This window comes from Ananas comosus, linkage group 7 (genome assembly GCF_001540865.1).
Source record: "Ananas comosus cultivar F153 linkage group 7, ASM154086v1, whole genome shotgun sequence".
In the NCBI taxonomy this organism is placed as follows: Eukaryota; Viridiplantae; Streptophyta; class Magnoliopsida; order Poales; family Bromeliaceae; genus Ananas; species Ananas comosus.
Window position 1 is genome coordinate 5,397,531 of NC_033627.1, and position 15,986 is coordinate 5,413,516.

The 15,986-nt window shown below is 38.4% G+C and overlaps 1 protein-coding gene across 1 annotated transcript in view; it reads left to right on the top strand.

Moving 5' to 3' along the window:
- LOC109713397 (glutamyl-tRNA reductase-binding protein, chloroplastic) overlaps positions 2,120 to 15,986 on the top strand; it is a 29,883-nt gene continuing 16,016 nt past the window's right edge. Inside the window, exons 1-3 of the mRNA XM_020237457.1 lie at positions 2,120 to 2,398; positions 4,012 to 4,077; positions 6,399 to 6,485. Coding sequence (XP_020093046.1) covers positions 2,192 to 2,398; positions 4,012 to 4,077; positions 6,399 to 6,485 — 360 coding nt within the window. The 5' untranslated portion in view covers positions 2,120 to 2,191. The remainder of the gene's footprint in view (positions 2,399 to 4,011; positions 4,078 to 6,398; positions 6,486 to 15,986) is intronic.

Here is a 15,986-nt window from a genome sequence, read left to right on the forward strand (position 1 = left end):
AGTAAATGAAAACTCATCTCTTCCAAACTCTTTCTTCTAGATTTAAGCCTTTGAATCTAAGATAGAGCTTTTTCAAGAGCTCTTACTCCGCTTCTCTAACTCCAACTCCAACTTTGGATTGAAAATTGAGCTGCCTAAGAGAAAAGAGAGACTAGCGATAAAGGCTTTGGAGGAGAAACAAGCGGTGGGAAGGGAGAGGAAGAAGAAGGTGAAGGTGGAGAGGGAGCGGAGGGTGTTTTCTCTCTCGAGGGGGGAGAGAAATGAGGAGAGACTAGAGAGAGAGAGAGAGAGGGGTATTTATAAGGATTAATTTTATACAGATTTCTGTAAATATAGTGAATTATAAATATATTTCTATAAAATTCAACTTTTATATGTTGTTCCTATAAAAGTCCTAATATGTTCAAATATGTCCCAATGGCTTGTTACAATTAAAACACTGTTTATTTTATAAGTGAAATGACATTTTTGCTATCACAAATATATCCGTCCAAAGGTCCCAACTGTTAATTAGAGAGGGGGTAAAAATATCAATTCACCTTATTAACTAATTAGGATTAAATATTTTATCTTTGATTAACTAATTTTTTCTAACGGATTCTAACGGCAGTGACATATTTGAAAACATCAGTATTTTTGTAAGGATAACATATAAAAGTTAAACTTAATTTGTAGAGATATACTTATAATTTACTATATTTGTAGGAACTTGTATGAAATTAATCCCTATTCATAATTGCAAGTTTGCAACGATATCCCCCTCGATGCACCACATGAGTACAGGTAAATACTGTTGATGAAAATTCAAAATCCTGATGGCTATGATTATTTTTTATTACTATTATTATTATTATTATTATTATTTAATTTATTTTATTATTTTTATTTTTTAGTGTTTATTAATTATTTTTTGTTTATGTTAACTCCCACGCGCATGCCCGGTCTGCACGCGCATGCACGCTTGAGGCGCACGGCCATTGCACCGTAGAGCGTGGCCAACGTTCTAATTTGATACCGCTGTATTGTAAAGCTTCACTGTTTACGGATTTAGCATGATAGAGATAGCTTGTTTTTTAGAGAACAAAAAAAAGGAAAAATTAAAAAGAGAAACTTTGGAAAGTTATTTATTTTCTCTATTATTTTGATTTATTTGGCCTGATTTTTTATCAGCGAATATTGAAAGAGTCTCTATCAACTTTTTTCGCATTCGTACTTGTAGGAAGAGAAATTCCGATCATACATTTGGATGATTTTCTAGTTAATTCCGCACGAAGGACGGGAATACGCTCTATGACAGTACACTGCGTGCTTCCGGATCAAATTATTTGACTTTCTTCTTCTACAATTTATTTTGAATTTTAGCGCTCAACTGAAAATTCATTTACTAATTTTCATTACAAAATTTAGTTAGAAAATTAATCACAATGAAATTTTCAGTACAATTTTTTTTTTCCAACAAATACCAATATTCGAACTTGAATACTGGTACTCCCTCACTTATTTAAGTACATTCTCAAAGTTTCCCAAACTTCGAGAGTTTTAATAGTAAAAACAGCTCAAGAAGTACGAGACTTCACCTCGGATATCAGTTCATGGTAATTAGTACAAATACTTAGCCAGAGTTTGGCAGAACACAAATGTTCTCTCGCTTGAACTTCTATTGAGTACCGATATTCCTAAAATTTCAGTATCGATAGTAAAGTAGAAAATTCATCAGTTGCGAATTAGTTCTGAAACTATATTTCTTGCGTCAAAATATATAGTTTCAACTCAACTCAAACTCTTTCAAAACTTCTCCAATAACACCATAAGTTACTCTGCACTGGACTTTAGTAATTTGCAAATTTTAGTACACTACAAAAAAGATCTTAAATATATACTTTAAATGTATTTTGCAAGGAGGGATACTTCAATAAGATTTCTTAAAATAATGCGACTAACTCTATAAAATTCAAAAATGAACCGATTTTGGAAAAAAAAAAAAAAGCCCAAAATCAACAGATTTTTTATAAAAATTTTCTATTATATAATAAAAATTAATCATTTTGGTGGTTCAGTGATCCTTTCTTCGAGAACATTTCCGGGTCAGACGGTTTGGGATATTAAAACATAACCAATTTGTTGAGTTAAAAACGCCCCAACCAGAGGCGAGCGGGTGGCACAGACTGTGGACCGAGAGAGGCGAGACGCGATGAAGACTGCCCTCGTTTCGCCGTGCGTCCGCTGTCCGCCGTCAGCAGCCTTCTTCTCTCTCTTATTTAAAAATGCCTGCCGCTCCAACAATCCCTCCTTTCTTCCCCTCTCCTCCTCCCCTTCCTCTCGCCGCCGCATCCGCTTCCCCTTCTCCCCGTCTCCTCCGCTCGCCATGGCCGCCTCCTCCGCTCCTCAATCCTCTCAGGTTTTTTTTTTTTTTTTTTTTTTTTTTTTTTAATTGTTGAAAGGGAACGATTTAGAATGTTTAGGGTTTGGGTTGGGCATTTCCAATTCCGTACTTGCAATCAAATCGTTTTTTTTTTAGTTGTGTTGAAATAAATCCGATGCTGATCGCATGATTGTGAATTAGCCACAGGAGAAATGCTAGTAATTATTCATCCCTTTCTTTTGTTTCGTCGAATCGTGTCGAAAACAATCCGTTGTTTGAATGGACAAACCTAACCTAGAACTATCTGGAATTGGAATTCTATTTTTTTTTCGATTCCAATTATTAGGATAGGAGTTCACTTGGGCCCTGTTTGGATGCTGGAACGAGTTATCCGGTGCTACCTTTATTCGGTATGAAGGTTTTCTTGTGTGATTGAAGGCTTGAAGCTAAAAGTTTGATTTTTTTACTCCTTGGAAGGTCTTGGCATCGGCTAGTTGGTAGGGTATTATATTTCACCAGCAAAATGATTTATCTTATTCGAAGAAATAAATGACTCGAAGACCGAATATGACATCCATTCTAGGCATTTGTTCGCATTTCTAAATCTACCAAATACTGCATGTTTCTTGAAAAAATTAAAGAGATAGAGCTAACGAGATGCTCGTGCATCCAAAATCCAAATAGAGCCTTGATTTTAAAGATTTTGTTGGGATTTTTCGTACTACAGCCAAATCCCGTCTTTTCAGATAGAATTCACATTGAAGGTGGTGAGAATTTTTTTGCTGTTAGTTATAACATTAGGGGATGTTTGGTTTGAAGTATTGGAGGCTTGGAATGAGAATCGGAATGATGCATTCTTATTATTAGTGTTTGGTTTGAAGGATTAGCATTCGGATTCCCAATCCAGGAAAAATTGAATACCTTCAAAATGATTCCCAATATGGAGGTGGGAATCATCTTTGATTCCAGTAGGGATTAAGGAAAAAACTTTTTTCTTCACTAACAATTATTTGCATCCCAATATAATCTATATTTAATTTTAGAATAAATTATAATTTTAAATTTGAATTTGAATTATGAATTCAAAACTTAATTTTTAATTTGTTAAGTTCAAATTTAAATTCTAATATAAGCTTGATTTGAATTTAGTTCTAAATTTAAATTTTAACTTTGAACTTGCATTTTACTAATAAATTCAAATTTTAAGTTCAAATGGTGAGTTCAAATTTGAATTAAATTTTTAATTACATATTTGGATAGTAGATTTAAATTTTAATATTTTTAATTTTAATTTGAACATGATTCTGATTCCTCTTATGGACCAAACAAACTAGGAGTTTTCATCATTCTGTTTTTGATTTCGGTCCATTCCCGTTCCCATTCCGATTTCAATTCCTATTTTGAACCAAACTTGCCCTCAATCTTTATAGTTAATGTTGTTATTACGGGTATATTAGGAAAAGTAGACACATTGAAACATTAAAATAGAATGGAATTCAATTGAGTTGTGCTTTTTTCCAAATAGAATTATTATCTATAGATTAATTGAGTTGAATTTTTCTGCACTGAAATCAATTGAGTTCTATTTGCATGACTCCAAACAGAGTGAAATGTTAGTAATCATTTGTTTTGGTTTTTGTATGTTTCAGATGGCGGCCCCGATTGATGCAGGTGGCAGCTTCCCGGACACATTTGAGCTGATTCGATCTCATCAGGTGATTAATCTTTGATATAGTGTGTTTCATCTGGAAACTCTTTGGGCATATGGAAATTTCTGTTGGATTGATCTTGTCATTGTCTATATTTATATACTGTTGCCTGAGATTCACAGAATTATAGCTAGTAGTATTTGTGATCTAGTATTTGAAGTTCAAGAAAGTCAAGTGCTAGATAACCTTGTACTTGTTTCGTCCAGCTTTTGTTTGGCCAAACTGCACTTTTTGAAAAAAAAAAAATCGTTTGGAAAGTAATAGGTATGTTTTGAAATCACCAAAATTTGCGGTGGGAAGTGGAATTGCAAAAGCTCATGAACCCAAGCTTATACAGCCGACACACATCTCTCTATCGTTCCCTTATTTCACGTTCTCTCTTCTTTCCATCTCTTTTTCTCCCCTTTCCCTATTTCTCTCTCTTTCTCACCTTCCCCTCTATTACTCTGTTTCCTTCCCATCTTTCTTTCTTGCCTTCCTTTTTCTCTCTCTCCTCATCTCCCTCTTCTTCCTCTTTCTCTATCTCTTCTTACCATCTCTCTCTCTATCTCTCTCTCTCCCCCCTTCATGGAGTAGGAGCCGCGCCCTCCAGAGGGTTGACACAGCGTAGTGAGAGGGGATGGCGCCCGTCGCCAAGGGAGCGAGCAGCACAGCCGCGCGTGCTGCGAGAGAGGGGCGGCACGAGTTGGAGGCAAGGGGCGAAGAGTCCATTTGCTTGTACTTTGTCAGTGAAGTATCTAACTTCAAAGGATTGCTTAGGATCACTCCAGATAGAACCCAGTGTTGATTCGAATATTATGTAAAAAATGTGAAATGGTGTTTTTGAACCCAAATTAACATGTAAAAGCTAAATGGTATTGGAGGAGGGTGAGGGTGAGGCGGGTGCCAAGGTACGTCTCTGCCGAGGAGGGTGACATTGGAAGAGAGTGAGGGTGATGGGGGCGATCGCACGCCGCCGGACGACATTCAGTATAATTTATTTATTTGTCATGCATTTGAGATTATTTTGATATTGAGAGCTAACTAGATATATTTTCATTACATTATTTTTAAATTATTTATTTTTTTATATATATTTTAAATATATTTTATTACAAAGATATTAAAATTAATATTTTGGTGGTATTTTATTAATTTACAACAGTCCACAACGTTTTTTAGACAGATATTACCTAAACAGCATTCGACGACGGAATCAACAAATACTCTACAACTTTTTTAAACAACAAACTATATCTTACAACATTTCTGCAACAGTTCTACTTTCTACAGCTTGGCCAAACAGGCCCATACTATGGTATCACTTGTTTGTGCACAATGTATGTGTTGTTAGTTTCAGTTGTGGCACATATTTTCTCGTTCCATCTCTGCTACTTTACACCATCTGGCCATCCTTTAGGGCTTTGTTTGGGATTGCAGGTAGGGCGCATTATGCGCGTTTAAGAAGTGCAATAGGAAAATATTTCATATGCTTCCATAAGGAGTAACATGTTAATTAGATCAATTTAACATAAGTATAGAATCCTTGAAGAACCGCATCTTTTAGTTTTAGATGGCCCTCAATATCAGAAGGGCCCTAGAAAGGAGCACTGATATTTACAGTTTGAGATCATTTTGATGTCAAGGACTAAGTCAAAAAGATGTGATTATTTCGAGGATTCTAAATTTCATGTTCTTTATTTATTTGTAAATCTTAAGAAGGATTTATTCACTAATTTTCTTAAAATGGACCATGGAGTAAGGAACATCATGAGCATCTTTAATCATTCCATAGGAGCTTTTGAAGTGCCCCTATTATGTGGTCATAATGAGACATTGTCTCTTGGTTTTAAGCATGTATCCTATATTGCCGATGGTCTCACTGATAAGCGTGAAGAGCAAAGAGGCCAAAAAGCCTTGTAACATTTATACACCAGCAAAAGCACGTGAAGAGCGAAGAGGCCAAAAAGCCTTGTAACATTAATACGCTAGCAAAAGCTCTAAAATATCGTATGTAAAACTGAATAGCCATAAATTGGGGTTGAGAGCAAATATTCATCCCAGTGCTCAGCTCAATACAGAATCTAGACATACGAAGTTCAATAAGAAATAGATTCCATCGACAATCTAAAATATTTGAAATAAAAGGCTTACTTCTTTTCGCTCAGGAAGAAAATGTTTTCATGTACCGATCATATTAGGTAAACTGGTCAGTAGTAGTTTAGACACAATTGTACAACACAATATTTGTATTCTTGTGAAATAACATGCATCTAAGGCACTCACAGTTCATTCAATGTCTTTTTATCCTTTGTTATTTTATTCACACTGATTTCTCATCACTACAGGAAGCAGCTGCTCGACTATCCCCAGTTGATGAAGTACGAACCATAGTTGACAGAAGTGTTAGGGGCATGCTCTCTACTCATTCTCAGGTTTGCTGACCTCTTTTAACACATATGTGTTTGTTGAAATTGTTTACCTAAAAAAAAGTTGTCAATAGTAGATCTCATTTTGCCTAATTATATTGTACTGCTTAAAACAAATAAATTCACTTCTGGTATCTCATATTTATGTTAAGATCTAGTCAGAACATAGCCTTACAATTCTGTGAGTTTTTATTTTCAGTTGTGGCACTTTTTTTTGCTTGCTTGTAGTATATATTTGGAAGTGGCTTCTCATAGATTTTTCGGAGTTCTTGTGTTTAGTTACTGTGTAGTCCTTTGTAGTTAATTTTAGTCTTTTTTTTTAATGAAATTAGGAAAATTCCATCCGTTGTAAAGCAAGGAAAACCTTTATACTTTGTTTAGTTGCTTAAGGAACATCTTGAGTGTGGGTATTTATGCATACTTGTTAAGAGCCCGTGCTTCGCAGCAGGTAGGCACTATTAAAGTCTCCAATGCTAGCATTTTTTATTTTCCTCAATTTCAAATAATAATCTTGATAAAACTTCACAGATCAATTCTAATTACTTAAATATGCTTTTGTTCTAATTTTTGACATGTGGCTGAATATTATTGCTGCCTAATTCCACTAAATCTCAATTTATCCAAGATTCGGTAATGCTCTTTACTCGGTTAACGTTTACAAACCTTTCGTCATAAGCCAACATCTCTCTTTCTTAAAATATACATTTGTGAACATGACAAATTTGTGCACAATTAGCATTTGTTTTACTTGTAGCAATGAGACAAATTAGTAAATTACATAAACAAAAAATATACATTGGAAAATAATAAAATATGCTCACCATTGTTTAAAACAAATTTGGATTTAGAAGACAAATCTCAGTGGATATTATCTAATCCATTGTTACCCTTACTTTTAGAGAACACGATAGCATAAAATTTGTATTTTAAACTCTACATAGTTTTTCACCAGTGTATTTGCATGCCGACCCATCAAACTAAGCAAGATTAGCAATTCTACTATATCTATTTCTTACCAATGAATTTGTTTGGTAAGAGAAAGGCATTGGAAAAAAAAGATTAAAACGTACATAACTTACATGAATTATGGGCTATTCTAAGTTGGCTACCGTACTTTTCAAAATTATGATTTTACTACCCAATTTTTTAATTTATTTGATAGTCAGTCAAGGATACTGTGACCTTAAAATTTAAGCTAATTACTTTAGTAAATTTATAGTTGCAAGAATTTTATGAAGTATACTAAATAAACGTGTAAAAATAAACGGCGCATTCAAATTTTGAAGTCAAAGTGCTGTTGAGTGACCCAAATCAAACAACTTGAAAGGTTGGGTAATGAAATCAAAATGTTGAAAGTTTGGTTAGCTAACTCACAAATAGTCCATAGTTTAGGTATGTTTTGTATGTTTTTACCAAAAAAAGCAATCGCTTCCTACAATCCTGCAATGATGCACAATACCAGTGAAGAAATTGTTTAATACAAAACTGTTACTCCTCAAGTGACATTCAAGATGCAAATAGCTAATTTAGGTATGACTTCATATAATTATAGCTATAGTTAACAAAGCATTGTCAAAAGAAATATAAGACAAATAGCTTTATATATAAATCTACAGTTGTAATAATAAATGATATGCATAGGAGAAAGAGATATAAAAAGTACTAGTGTAGGGACCCGTGCGCTGTAGCGGGTAGAAATTTAAAGGAAAAAAAAACCTAGAATCCAAAATGTGCATAAAGAGATTTATCATTTATCAACCCTAAAAACAAGAGAGAAGAGGAGATAAAGAGGAATAACAATACCTGGTTAAAGTTAGATGAATCCGATTGCTCGATCTAGTCGCGACTTCCATTGAGACCTCGAAGAGCATGATGTCGAAGGCGACGGAGGCGGAGACTAGGGTTTTGACGGTATTGCGGCGGCCGAGGACAAAGATGTCGGTGATCTTGGTAATGTGCTGGTTTACTTTCTTCCAAATGACCTCGATGATGATAGCTGCTTCTCAAAACGTGAGGATAGCAGCGGAGGCGGTGGCGCTACTGTGGGGCTTCAACGTCAGTTATGGAGAATGATCAAAACTTTAAAGAGAGGGAAGAGGAGGGTGGAGAGAGAGAAAGAGGGATAGAGCGGTTGGCGATAGTATCAACGCTGTTCTCGTCCTTGTCGTGGGCGCGATTCTGAGTAGGGGGAGGGAGAGGGAAGAGGGCTGGGAACAATAGAATAGAGAAGACAATTCGGGCATTGTAGCGGATAAAAAATCTTGATTGGGGAGGGAAGATGAAATAGTGAGGAAAGAAGAGACCGAAAAAATATTACTTAAGGAGGGAAGACAAAAGAGAGATAAGAAAAGGAAGTTGAAAAAACATTAATTGGGAAGGGAAGATGAAACAATGAGGAAAGATGAAGAAACTAAAAAGTTGAGTCTTTTTCCTATTTTTTAGTCCTCTTAGAAGATGGGAGGTGGACCCTACACCCACTATTGAAGCAAGTGGTGTCACGTGTATTTGTTGTTGAGGACTCATATATCCATAGATATATTAAATCCTGAGTTTTACTGTGGCCGACATGTCGACTTCTCAGCGCCTCCCTCTATACCATTCCTTCTCGCACCCTTTCGAAGCCTCCCCGTGTTTGGCGGGGGGGCTTTGGTGGCCCCCACTAATTTTTTTTTTCCCAGCGCGGGCGGGCGCAGCGGGCGGGCGGCAGCGGCGGGCTCGACCGTGGGTCAAGCCCACGTGGCAGCACGTGTCACCCGCCCCGCGTCTCCCGAACCGTTGTTTCTCTCCCTTTCTCTTCCCCAATGGTGCGGCGTATGGCCTGTCGCACGCCTATCCATCGCAGATCCCGCAGGATGCGGAGAGTTGTCCCTCCCCCCGTACCTGCGGGCGCACGCCGTGGCTGGAGGCCTAGCTTCGCCGGCGTGCATCGTACCCCAATTCCTCTGTCTGCTATGGGCATCATGGTACTTCTCCGCACGTGCGCCGTACCCGCCTCCCCTCTATTTGCGATGGGCATCGTCGTGCTTCTCCCCGCCGCCGCCGGATGTGGGTTGCCTGATACCCATAAGTTTTATGGTACGTAATTATTACAGTCTACTCTACAATCTAATTTGGCGTACTCCCCTCCCTTCGCCTGCCCGAGCTTCACCTCCTTCCTCTGCGCCGTTGCCGGGTGTGGACTCCCTCATGCCTATAGTGTTTGTGGTGGCTAATCATTGCAGCCTATTGCACTATCTAACTTTTTGTAGGCCTCTTGATCCCTTCACCTGCGATGGGTGCTCTTCCACTCTCTGATCTACTTCTCCGTCCTTCTATCTCCTTCTCCCTCTCTCATCCCGTGGTGGTACGGTCGGGCCCCCAGGGCAACCTGCCCCACTCCCCCACATCCCCATCCCCTTCTCGCTCCCCAGTTGTAGCAAGGGCCTATAAATATCCCTGCATCTATGCAGAGATGCCACGAATTGGTTGCTTCCATTTACAAACTTTAGGCTTTTGAGACTATATCCATAGAGTTGATCCCTCTGCTTCTGGTGTTCTGGTAGCTCCTCCTGTGAGACTCTCTATACTCTACCTCCATTTATAAGCTTTTCTTTAGATTCCGTCGGCCGTTAGAGAAAGGAGTCGATCCCCTGTGCTTTTGGTTTTCTGCTAGGCCCTCCTGTAATACTCACTGCACTCTGAGGTGGTTGCTTCGGTTCCCAAGGTTTGGAAAACCGTTTTATACAATTTTTTACAGAAAATTTGGGGTGGTTGATGTCACTGCTTTGGCTTTTCTCCTAGGTTGTCCGCTACTGTGGCCTGTTTGGCGCCCAGCTTTCATTACTGTTCCTGCACTTTTGTTCTCTCGGTCCTTTTGGTGAGTAGTGGCTCAGTCTACTCGCTCTAAATTATGATATACATAATTCAGCAATTTCTTAACAAATCTTTTAAGAAATGAGATCACTCTGATGTTTTCTAAGGTCCCTATTCATGCCCTTATACTTGGGAAATATTTTAAGAAAACGAAGGCTCAGTCTACTCGCTCTAAATTATGATATACATAATTCATCAATTTCTTAACAAATATTTTTAAGAAATAAGATCACTCTGATGTTTTCTAAGGTCCTTGTTCATACCCTTATACTTAAGAAATATTTTAAGAAAACGAAGCAAATCGTTTTAAGAAATGGCATCGCTCTGATGTTTTCTAAGGTCCCTGTTCATACCCATTAAGAAATATTTTAAAAAAACGGAGCAAAGGGTGGAGGTCTACTCTATTACTCTCGATTAATGTAAATTTCAGTTGGCTGTGCCTTCTGATATTTTCCAATTCATCTGCTCGCACCTTTATACTCGACAAAATTTTTAGAAAAAATTGAAACAATCTATTGATTTATTGATTGCTTGATAAGTGGCCTTCTCTAAATTGGTTGCTTCATTCTCCAATTTTCATTCTAACTACAGTTGTCAGGATGTCGGTTGTTCAGCTCTCTTTTAGTAAATTACTTGAGAAAATATGTGAGAAATTGGGTGTCGGGACGCCTAATTGTGTTGCAACTGTCGCTGCTGAAGGCTGGTTCGTAGCGTATATAGACCTTCCTATTGCGCGCAGTGGGGCAATTGTCGAAATTGCACGTTGCTGGGGTGCTGCGTCCCCTGATTTTCTCCTAGCAAAGGATGATTCGGCCCGTGTGGCTATCCAGCGAATGAAGGCTGAGCTTGATCTGCATATAAAGGATATAAATTATGATGACTGCGTAATGTATAAAAGTATGTACGATAATGTTACGGTCCAGTACAGTGACCTCCTTGGGCAGTTCAATAAATTGAAGCGTGAACACAGTATTCTGAGAGATTGTTACGCTTCTTCTGTTGCCGAAAAAGTAAGGTATATAGATGAGCACGTGAAAATGTGCCGTATGATTGACGAATATCATGCGGCCATCAATCACCTTCGTGCGGACCGAACTGCTGTGGCGACTGACCCCTCTGAATCAGAGTCGGCTTTTTAGTCCTGCGCTTCTTCCTTGGGTTTCATACTGTACTGCAACCTTGCGCCTGCTTCTTGCTGCTGCTTCCTTTCTCCGTGTCCTTTAGTGTTTCTTAGATATCCAGGTGTTTCTTCAGCTCTTTTTGTACTTCGGAGTTGATTCTCATAGCTTATAATGCTTTGTTGTTTCCTTATTTGTAAAATAATCTATGTACTGTAAGCTAAACTTTGTAGCTTTTGGCATGTGCTGTCGGCTCCTTCCGTCTTGTCTTTTATTTTGTAAAATTTGGTTTGTACTTTTGGTTTTAAAATATAACATGTACTTTGAGCTTCCTTCCCTACCGTACCTAGGCTGTTTGGTTTTATGTGTTGGTTAGTCCTCTAAAGGTTTCAAGCTCTTTTCAAGATGCATAAAGTTTGCAATTGATTTAATTTGCTTGCTCCACCTCAACATTTCTAAAGGGGAACCGGGCATGTTCTTTGAATTCCGTGTCTAGATCGTGTGGTTTTAAGTGTTAGCCATTTCTACCAGAGGGCACGGTATGTACTTTGGGCTTAAACTATGGCACGTAATTTGACCTTCCCTTCCGTCTCTAGGCTTTTTTATTTCAATGTCAAGCTCTTTTCAAGATGCATGAGCTTCCCAGTTTGGTTTAATTTATTTTCTCTACCTCAACAGTCCTACAAGCCTTTAAGATTTATTCCTTCCTTGAATGTTAAATGTTTGCGATAAATAACAGCGGCCCTGGCCTTTTTGGTTAGTCATAGGGGCATTTTGGATGGCATACTTTGTATGCAACCATTTGGAATTCAGGAATCTGAATTCTAGAAGACTATTGGTGAAATTTAGTATGTGAAGTGATTGAATGTCAGTATGCTCCTAGCCCTCATTCGAAAAAACGAACTAGCAACGTAGTCTTTACAGTTTGATTTTAGTATTTGATTTTTTCCTCTTCAGTTTGCTCAAATTTGCAATGTCAAATTAAATGATTTTAAGTACTAACTTTTATGCTTTAGATTACTATCATGCGCAATAGAACATCTGACTGCTGAGATTGTTTAGTTGATGGTCTCCGATATAAGCTTGGCAATTGCGTGGGATACAGAATTCATCAACACAATTCGAAATTCCATCGGGAATTCTGAATTCAGCTCAATTCAGCTAGGCAATATGTTGAATTCAGCATATTAAATTAAGATTTCAGCTGGGTGGTTCAGAATTCAATATGTTGAATTCTTAATGCGACATATTTTGATTTACTCCTGCATATGTTGAATTAAGATTGGCGTGGTTTGTGATAATGTTTTGTTGCTTTTGGGGTACTTTGCTTTCCTCGCTTTTAGTCCAGTCCTACTATTTTTCTAGAGTTTCTCTTCACTCCTTCTGTCCCATGCTATGATGACCTTCCCCTTGAATGTGAGTTACTTGCGATAATTGAGGACGCGCCGGGCCTTCTTGGTTGATGATAGGGTCATTTCCGATTGCCTATTGCTCCACTGGTGGTAAAGGCACTTTGGATGGCCTGCTTCATAGACAACCAATTGATCTACTTCTTCACTGGTGGTAGGGGGACTTTGGATGGCCTTTTTCCTAGACAACCAGCTCCTCTTATTTGGGCTAAGAATGCTTTCGGTATACATGTCGGTTGTAACTCAATCTCCAGTACTGAGTGGCCAGGTTTCAGCGCCAATCTAATAATGTTTGATGGTCGGGGGAGTCTGAGCAAAATATATTTATTTTCGCTATTCAATTTTCCTTACTTGGCTTCTATATATATATATATGGTTTTTTCCCATTTCCATAGGCTCATTTGTTATGTTGTTCCTCATCTTTCTCTGTTGTTTGCTGATCTTGAATCTTAATTGCAAACTTTATGCATCTTGAAAAGAGCTTGAAACCTTTAGAGGACTAACCAATGCATAAAACCAAACAGCCTAGGCACGGTAGGGAAGGAAGCTCAAAGTACATGTTATATTTTAAAACCAAAAGTACAAACCAAATTTTACAAAATAAAAGACAGGACGGAAGGAGCCGACAGCACATGCCAAAAGCTACAAAGTTTAGCTTACAGTACATAGATTATTTTACAAATAAGGAAACAACAAAGCATTATAAGCTATGAGAATCAACTCCGAAGTACAAAAAGAGCTGAAGAAACACCTGGATATCTAAGAAACACTAAAGGACACGGAGAAAGGAAGCAGCAGCAAGAAGCAGGCGCAAGGTTGCAGTACAGTATGAAACCCAAGGAAGAAGCGCAGGACTAAAAAGCCGACTCTGATTCAGAGGGGTCAGTCGCCACAGCAGTTCGGTCCGCACGAAGGTGATTGATGGCCGCATGATATTCGTCAATCATACGGCACATTTTCACGTGCTCATCTATATACCTTACTTTTTCGGCAACAGAAGAAGCGTAACAATCTCTCAGAATACTGTGTTCACGCTTCAATTTATTGAACTGCCCAAGGAGGTCACTGTACTGGACCGTAACATTATCGTACATACTTTTATACATTACGCAGTCATCATAATTTATATCCTTTATATGCAGATCAAGCTCAGCCTTCATTCGCTGGATAGCCACACGGGCCGAATCATCCTTTGCTAGGAGAAAATCAGGGGACGCAGCACCCCAGCAACGTGCAATTTCGACAATTGCCCCACTGCGCGCAATAGGAAGGTCTATATACGCTACGAACCAGCCTTCAGCAGCGACAGTTGCAACACAATTAGGCGTCCCGACACCCAATTTCTCACATATTTTCTCAAGTAATTTACTAAAAGAGAGCTGAACAACCGACATCCTGACAACTGTAGTTAGAATGAAAATTGGAGAATGAAGCAACCAATTTAGAGAAGGCCACTTATCAAGCAATCAATAAATCAATAGATTGTTTCAATTTTTTCTAAAAATTTTGTCGAGTATAAAGGTGCGAGCAGATGAATTGGAAAATATCAGAAGGCACAGCCAACTGAAATTTACATTAATCGAGAGTAATAGAGTAGACCTCCACCCTTTGCTCCGTTTTTTTAAAATATTTCTTAATGGGTATGAACAGGGACCTTAGAAAACATCAGAGCGATGCCATTTCTTAAAACGATTTGCTTCGTTTTCTTAAAATATTTCTTAAGTATAAGGGTATGGACAGGGACCTTAGAAAACATCAGAGTGATCTCATTTCTTAAAAAGATTTGTTAAGAAATTGATGAATTATGTATATCATAATTTAGAGCGAGTAGACTGAGCTTTCGTTTTCTTAAAATATTTCTTAAGTATAAGGGTATGAATAGGGACCGTAGAAAACATCAGAGTGATCTCATTTCTTAAAAGATTTGTTAAGAAATGGCTGAATTATGTATATCATAATTTAGAGCGAGTAGATTGAGCCACCACTCACCAAAAGGACCGAGAGAACAAAAGTGCAGGAACAGTAAGGAAAGCTGGGCGCCGAACAGGCCACAGTAGCGGACAACCTAGGAGAAAAGCCAAAGCAGTGACGTCAGCCACCCCAAATTTTCTGTAAAAAATTATATAAAATCGGTTTTCCAAACCTTGGGAACCGAGGCAACCACCTCAGAGTGCAGCGAGTATTATAGGAGGGCCTAGCAGAAAACCAAAAGCACAGGGGATCGACTCCTTTCTCTAACAGCCGACGGAATCTAAAGCAAACCTTATAAATGGAGGTAGAGTATAGAGTCTCACAGGAGGAGCTACCAGAACACCAGAAGCAGAGGGATCAACTCTATAGATATAGTCTCAAAAGAGTAAAGTTTTTAAATGGAGGCAACCAATTCGTGGCATCTCTGCATAAATGCAGGGATATTTATAGGCCCTTGCTGCAACTGGGGAGCGGAGGGGGATGGGGATGTGCGGGAGTGGGGCAGGTTGCCCTGGGGGGTCGACCGTACCACCATGGGATGAGAGGGAGAAGGAGAGAGAAGGACGGCATAGTAGATCAGAGAGTGGAAGATCACCCATCGCAGGTGAAGGGATCAAGAGGCCTACAGAAAGTTGGATGGTGCAATAGGCTGCAATGATTAGCCACCACAAACACTATGGGCATGAGGGAACCCACACCCGGCGGAGGCGCAGAGAAAGGGGGTGAAGCCTGGGTTTGTCGACTACACCACACCCACACCCATATCCATTCGGGTGGATAAACTGCAACTGAAATTTACATTAATCGAGAGTAATAGAGTAGACCTCCACCCCTTGCTCCGTTTTCTTAAAATATTTCTTAAGTATAAGGGTATGAATAGGGACCTTAGAAAATATTAGAGCGATACCATTTCTTAAAACGATTTGCTTTGTTTTCTTAAAATATTTCTTAAGTATAAGGGTATGAACAGGGACCTTAGAAAACATCAGAGTGATCTCATTTCTTAAAAAGATTTGTTAAGAAATTGATGAATTATGTATATCATAATTTACAGCGAGTAGACTGAGCCTTCGTTTTCTTAAAATATATCTTAAGTATAAGGGTATGAATAGGGACCTTAGAAAACATTAGAGTGATCGCATTTCTTAAAAAGATTT